The sequence below is a fragment of the Mesoplodon bidens genome, assembly GCF_964165515.1.
Source record: "Mesoplodon bidens genome assembly, chromosome: 7".
Lineage (NCBI taxonomy): Eukaryota > Metazoa > Chordata > Mammalia > Artiodactyla > Ziphiidae > Mesoplodon > Mesoplodon bidens.
This window is the reverse complement of record NC_138164.1, coordinates 14,653,960-14,661,025: the sequence shown is the minus strand read 5'-3', so window position 1 is coordinate 14,661,025 and position 7,066 is coordinate 14,653,960. Positions and strand designations below refer to the sequence as shown.

At 57.6% G+C, this 7,066-nt stretch overlaps 1 protein-coding gene across 1 annotated transcript; it reads right to left on the bottom strand.

The window, feature by feature from the left end:
- Positions 1 to 1,782: 1,782 nt before the first annotated feature.
- On the bottom strand, positions 1,783 to 6,787 carry FXYD2 (FXYD domain containing ion transport regulator 2). The gene is made up of 6 exons (XM_081239940.1): positions 6,666 to 6,787; positions 4,652 to 4,690; positions 4,385 to 4,459; positions 2,889 to 2,921; positions 2,695 to 2,725; positions 1,783 to 2,205 (listed from the first exon to the last, which is right to left on the bottom strand). Exons 1-6 carry the CDS (start codon positions 6,688 to 6,690, stop codon positions 2,148 to 2,150), a joined length of 261 nt encoding a protein of 86 aa, XP_081096066.1. The 5' UTR covers positions 6,691 to 6,787; the 3' UTR covers positions 1,783 to 2,147.
- Positions 6,788 to 7,066: the final 279 nt, after the last annotated feature.

Below are 7,066 nucleotides of genomic sequence, written 5' to 3'. Positions count from 1 at the left end.
TGTGGAAAAACCCAAAGTGAAGTGAAAGTTCAGTGGCTCCCAATCCACGTGACCTTAATGGGGTGGGAGGGAAAGTGTTGATGAGGGCTCTCAATGTCACCTGCATCTGTGGTTTCCAGCACTGGCTGCTCTCCTGGCAGCTGGTTAAGCATCACCTGGCATGGGCCCACCCCAAGGTTAATATTTGATAGTTCTGGAGGGGATGCTGGGTAGCTAGTGCTTTGAACAGCACCCCAGGTTCTGCAGGGTGACAGTCTGGAACCCGGTGGAGCCTCACAGTTCACAAGGGCAGAGGGCTTGCAGCAGGGGCAGAGGCCGAAATGACTCACTCAGGACCCTTTCCCTCCAAAGCAGCTGGAATTGCCCTCCGTGTTGGCAGCTCAGGGCCTGTGTAGGGAACCTTCTAGAAATGTGACTCCTCTCCAAGGTGCTTACTTCTCCTCAGGCAGGCCGCAGGCCCGGAATACCCCTCTTCACGTTCACCTTGCTGCTACATCCAAGAAACTTCAGGAGCCCCCCTCCTCCCGAAAGCCCCACTGGCTGGACCTGCCCCATTCCTGTTCCTTTCTCCCACTGTCGTGGATGGCTCCAGTGTCTTGTGTATGGAAATACTGAATTCTATTTAAGGGTTTGGCCTCTCAGGATTTATTTGTGATGGGTGAGCCCACCTTCGGAGCAGGGTGTCACAAAGACCTTGGCTCTGACTTGTAAGAATCAGGCTTTCCCCTCTGTGTCTCCCTGGAGCTTCTCCTCCCAACCCACGGGGTCAGTGAGAAAGACTCTGAAATGGGGGGGCCAGAGACCTGGGTTGTAGCTCTGGCTCCGACACAGGCTGGCAGTGTCACCTGGACAAGTCACTGCCTTTCTCGGGACCTCAGTTTCCCTTGCTGAAAATTGAGGATTGTTTATTTTGCTCCTTAGGGGCCTTTGGTGCTCAAGCATTCTGTGAGTCTGTGAGGGTTGGTGGTCCAGGCAGTGGTGGATTAAGACAAGAGCTCAATTCTCAAGCAGAATGCTGCCTACCCTGCCTCTGTTCCTCCAACACGCCCTCCCTGTTCGTTTTAAACTCTGCTAACTTGCTGCTGTCTTGGGCTCCCAGGCCAGTCCCGCCTCCTTCCCTGGCTGCTCCCAGACCCAGATGAGTAAACTGGACACTAGGTGGTGCCATGATCCCACCATCCCATCCAGCCTCTCACAGAGGCCTCTGCAGGGAAGGGAGAGAGGGAAGAGGGGCTCCTTCGGGGGGGGGGGGGCAGAAACTGCCCGAGGGGAGCAGCGTGCTGGGCTGCCAGGGGGCCACAGGCATCAGGAAGGCAGGCACTGGCAGCAGGGCCAGCCTGACACCATCCTGGGTTGAAGTTGTCCTGGGTGAGTGCCTGCCAGAGTGGACAGTGGGCTGGAGAAAACGGCTAACAAGAGGCCCACCCTCACCGTCCACTTTCTGGCCCCTGGCCCTGGGGTTAACCAAGTCAGCACCCAAATAGGTGGATGAGGTTAGGTCCAGCTGAGGCCCCCTGGCCCCACGAGCGGAAAAGGGGTGGCCGGAGCTTAGCACCAGGGTCAGGAAGGGGATAGGAAGAGAGCGTGTGCTGAGGCCCCCGCCCGGACCCCTAGACCCACCCACCCTGGCACATTGGTGCACCTGGGGAAACGGCAGAGCACATAATATGGCCACAAACAGCTACATCTGTGGCAGCCCAGGGCATGGCTGCAGCTTCTCCCACTGGAGAGCTCCAACAGCCCCACCCAGGGCCTGGGCCGATGATCAGGCAGCTCCAACAGACCCAGCGGCTTTGAACCTGTGACCTTCGCCTTTCCGGCTTTCTCTCTGCCTGGCATTTGGAAGGCAGGCTGAGCCCTCCGTCCCTGGGGTCCTTGGCATCGCTAGGAAAGTCCTAGAGGGGATGGTACTGAACTTCTTGCGTAAGTAGGCATGGGCGCCTGAGCGAATAATTGAAAAACAAGGGACCGGGCTGTATGGACTCCGACCTGGAGGAGCGGATGGTGGCAGTTACAGGAGAGAAGGAGGGAGGGAGGCAGGCCAGGGAAGGAGCCGTCTCTGAGGCCGGCTTTATTATCATCACGGGGTCATGCGGAACCCGGGGCTTCCTTCAGCCCGAGGGCCTGGCAGTTCCGGGGACAAAGACCTATAGCTCAGGGAGGGCTTCCCAAGCAGCCCCGGTGCCATGGTGGACACGGCTGGCTCTGCAAAGACAAAGACAGGATTGGGGCGGTGAGGGGGGAGAGGTCGGGACTCTCCTTTCGTTCCTTATTCATCTTACCTCTCCCTGGCATGCCTCGGCAGCCTCCCTTGGCTACACACGCCACGCCAGGCACTTGGCCATCGTTTAAAAACACATGAGAAGGGGCTTCCCTGGTGGCGCAGTGGTTGAGAGTCCGCCTGCCGATGCAGGGGACACGGGTTCGTGCCCCGGTCCGGGAAGATCCCACAGGCCGCGGAGCGGCTGGGCCCGTGAACCATGGCCGCTGAGCCTGCGCGTCCGGAGTCTGTGCTCCGTGACGGGAGAGGCCACAGCAGTGAGAGGCCCGCGTAATAAAAAAAACACATGAGGGTGACAGACGCCTGGCTGATGGATGAAAGACCCTGACGTCCTTCCCAGCTCGTCCCCACCTCTTCCTTATTATCCACAGCCATCCCCGGCCACCCCCCTTGCCCGCCCCTCGCAAACCTACCTCTCGTTACAGCTCATCTTCGTGAACTTGCCTGGCATGGAGGGAAGCAGACAGGTAAGTTGGGGGGGGGGCGGTGGGTTCAGGGGTCCCCGAAGTTGTAGACCCTCCTCACAGGCCTCAGTGACCAAACTCCTCCACATGCTCCTCCCACCCCTGCCCCGCCCACCCCATCAGTCACCCAGGCAGGCACGCACCGGTGCTTCTTCCTGCCCCCGCAGCGGAATCGTCTGCCTTAAAGAGAGACAGGAGGTTAGTTTTCCAAGGAGACCCTCTCTGCCCTGGAGGACTCGGCTCTGTATTCCCTCCTCCCTCCCACCTGCCTGTACCGCTTGGTGTCTGCCTTGGAGGCCACAGTTGGCTGTCTCTCTCTATATAGGGCTGCACCATAAGCATTCAGAAGCCCAAGTCAGTCAATTGGTCAGTCAACAAACATTCACTGCAGTGACTCCGTGGGGGACTGTGAGTGCACTGAGAGTGGTGCTGAGCCTGGGCCATTGTGGTGCCCCCTGCGTGGTGCTGGGCATGCAGAAGCTGCTCAAGAAGCTCTTGGAGAAGAATGGCAGGAAGTCCAGAGCCAAGACCCCTGCTCCTGTCCATCTGTCTTCCACCTCCTACGTGCTCAACACTGCCACCAGGGAGCCTCCAGGGGAATCGGGGAGACTGGCCACGTCTGCAAAGTGCAGCCGTCAGGAGGTGGGGCACCACCCATGGATGTGTTAGAATCCCAGGACACAGAGGTATATCTGCTACATTCTCTCTCTTCTTTTCATTTGTGTGTTTCTGTATATATTTCTTCTGGTTGCACCTGAACAAGTCCACGAGCATTTATTAAGCTCCTGCTGTGTGCCTGCTGGGGCTGGAGCTGGAGCCAGGACCCTTTTCTCCCCTAGAACATCCCATGCCTATGCTGGATCCTTCTGAGTGCTTTCTTGGCTGCTGTGTGTTGGCTGCCAGCCCTAACCTTCTGAGGCAAGTGGGATCATCCCCATTTAACAGATGAGCAAACTGAGGCCCAGAGAGTAGGGGATCCATGGTAAACTAACAGGGGTGCCTAAGGCCTCTGGCTGCCAGGCACGGTTGCCTTCTGGCAGCAGGCAGGGGGTTGGGGGAGGTGGTTGTGGCTGAACCCGCTCCGCTTCCTATTCAGCTATGGAACCTCAGGCAGCTTGCTGCACCTCTCAGGGTGGGTCTGGTTTTTCATCTGCAAAATGGCGACATTGGTGGCCATCCCTCAGTGTTGCCAAGAGGATTAAATGGGCCGAGATGTAGCTCAAGCCAAGAAAGCGTCCAGATCTGGGGGAGGGGGTGTCCAGTGGAGGCTGGTTCCCTCCCTTCGCCTGGCTCCACGTGCACTGGAGTTTCCCAGGGCCGCTGAAAGCCAGCTCTCCCATCTCCACAGCCTTCCCCCCGGCATCCACTGGAGCGCACACTGGAGGAAGAAGGAACCTCCTGGGTGGTCTGAGGACCAAGCAGTGGGGCATCCAAGACTCCTCTTTTCATCAAGGTGGCCCTCCGTTTCCACATCCTGCGTGGGGGAGGGGAGGGGATCCTAGAAACTCACTTCCCCCTTCCAGGATCTGGGAAGGGGGCGAGAGGGCTCTCCCCCCCACACCTGGGAAGCCAATGCGCTCAGTGGCTTTGAGATGTGTCCCCAGCAGCACCCCACTTCCCACACGAAGGCCTCACTTACTGAGGATGATGATAAGCCCCACGATGAAGGCCAGGGCAGCGAAGATCAGGCCCCCGTTGCGGACAGTCTCATAGTCTGAGGGAGGAGAGGGCAAGGAAGTGGAATGAGTGATCCCAGACCCCTCCCTGCAGCCAACCTGGCAGCAGCCCTACAGTAACTGGCGAAGGTGGGGGACACATAACCCAGGGCTGGGAGAGACCAGGAACCAGGGTTACATGGCGGGGGGGTGCTCAGGAAGGGTGCGGAGGAGGGGCCCACCAGGCTCACCATAGGAGAATGGGTCCACGTCCTCCTTGGGGCTGCCACCTGAGGAGAGAGCCAGAAGTGGGTGAAGGGTGAGTCACCGACAGTGGTGTGTTTCAGCCACAGAAACAGTGGAACTCCCATCCTTCCCATCCCAGCACCCCTAGGGGTCCAAGGGGGCCAGGCGAGGCTGGTGGAGAGACATCCACGAGCAGGGGCTGGTGAGTCTGCTAATGCCGCTGCCCCCACTGCCCTAGGTGGCTCCCAGCAATCGGCTTGGGACCAAATACTGTGCCTCCAAAGCAGGGACCCACGATGCCTGTGGAGGCCTCTGGCACGTCTGGTAGGGGCTGGTTCCTTCCTCTCCTTGCTTCATACAAAAGTAAGAAAAGGCCAACAGAGGCATCTCCCATAAGACTCACCAGCAACCTCTCTCCATATAAATAATCAACTACAAGGTACTTGGCAAATATTTGTGAAGTGAATGGATGAATAAATAAATAAATAGAACCTTAACATTCACTGAACAGAAGGAGGAAACTGAGGCCCAGTTTGAAGACTTGTCTAAAGTCCCAATAAAAGTTAGAGGCAGAACTGGGTCTTGGACCCATGTTTCTAGATTCTTCTCTCCTACGTTGCTGTCCTCAGGAGGAAGCAAATTTATTTCAGAAGCATTAATATATTGTGCTTACCACGTGCCAGGCTGAGGCTAACAAAGCAGTAGCTCATTTAACCATTGTAACAACCCTATGAGGCATTAATATTCTTCCAGTATAATCCATGAGAAGATGGAGGCACAGAGGGACAAAGCAACTCACCCACAGTCACACAGCTAGAAAAGGGTCGAGCTGGGAATGAACCCAGGCAATTGGTTGTTAAGAATCTAGGTGCTTAACCCCTTTGCTGGGCTGCCTGTCACGTGGTCAGGAGGAAGGAGACATTTCAAGGCCAACTGGTTCAGTCCAGTCTCCAGCCCCAAGCAGATATCATGGCTCTGCTTCCGGCCCTGTAAACTGAGCACACTCACTGTTGGGCAGCTGGAGGGCACCTGGCCAGAGCTTTTCTGCCACGGCTAGGGTGGCCCCTTTTTTCTGCCCTACTTGAGCCCCTTCTTGGCACTAGGGAAGCAGTGCCCAAGGTCAAAGGAACGCACCAGTTGGCACCTCCCAGGCTGTGCTGAACTGTGCCTGGGCCGTGGGGCCCGGTGAGCCCAGCTGTCCTGGTGGTACACCTGCCCTAGGCCAGGAGAGAACAGGCTAGAAGGGGTCTGCTCCTGGGCCTGTAGGGCCTGAGGCCAAGGGAGCCTATGGGGCGCCCAGGCACCCGTCACCATGCAGAAGGCCTCCGAAGTTGTCTCCCCAGATTTGGTTCAGGTCTTGTTCAAGGTCACATGGGGCATTAGTGTCAGAGCCATGAGCAAACTCACAGCTCCCCTCACCATACCAGGAACCCATCTCCTCCCTGACCACTGCGTCTTGAGCCATTGGATGAGCCAGCCCTCACCCTAAGCCCTCATCTTTTCTAGATCTGGCTCTAAGACCACCACAGACAACAGAAGGCCCACTGGATTCCAGGCCTGATCACCTTCGTTCGCAGGATGACTTCTGGGCGCGTGTCGTGAACTTGGGGGCTCTCACCCCAAAGCCAGCCTGAGAAGGCTGAGCAGAGGGGCCCACTCCTGCCCCAGCCAGCCTGACCCCCATCTGCCTCCTGCTCTGAGCTTAGACAGTCCCAAAGATACATGGAACCAGGACCGATGCATGCCAGAAAGTCAAGATAGAAGCTCACCACTCCCTACCCCCCAGCAGCTCCTACTTGGCACCCAAGGTTCCACCATTCAAGCTAGATTTCTTTGGAGTTAAGGTGGGATCCTCTTTTAAAAGCAAATTTTCTTAGCGGGAAGGCTGGCACGGGAGGAGGCAGGGGCGGTGGGTACTCTTGGAAGGCAGGGGTGCCAGGAGGCAGAAGAGTGGGGTCCTGCTCACCCTCCAAAGATGGTCCGAGGCACCTAATGCTTCACACGCACACACACACTCACCGTCATCTGTCGACAACCCTGCCATGTCCCCCCGCAGACCGGGCACGTCCCACTGCCCTCTTCCCGCTGCCTCTGCTTCGGGGAGAGTGCCTGGCTGTGGGGTGGCCAGGGATGGGGGAGACATTAAACATTAACAGCGCCAGGTAATATTTACCCTGGTCACAAGAAAGGCCCTGGTGTGGATAGTGGGGCTCCTGCTGAGGCATGAGGAGGTGCAGGGGCAGCAGGGGCAGGGAGGAGTTGGCCGGCTTTCCAAACCCTCCCCAAGGAAATTTCCAGAGAGAAGTGCGGGGGACAGATCAGCCGTGGTGTCCTTCCCCCAGCCGGAGAGGTCACGGCTGGGGCTGTGACAATGGGGAAGTGGGAGTTTCGAAATATATTCCGTGTATACTACAGCCTGG

What these genes read in the sequence shown, in the direction of transcription:
- FXYD2 (XM_081239940.1), bottom strand. Translation starts at nt 6,690, where the DNA reads ATGGCAGGGTTGTCGACAGATGACG. An exon ending in AGGGTTGTCGACAGATGACG is followed by an intron (nt 4,691 to 6,665) that starts GTGAGTGTGTGT and finishes CTCTCTCCTCAG; the next exon opens with GTGGCAGCCCCAAGGAGGAC. An exon ending in AAGATGAGCTGTAACGAGAG is followed by an intron (nt 2,206 to 2,694) that starts GTAGGTTTGCGA and finishes TTGTCTTTGCAG; the next exon opens with AGCCAGCCGTGTCCACCATG.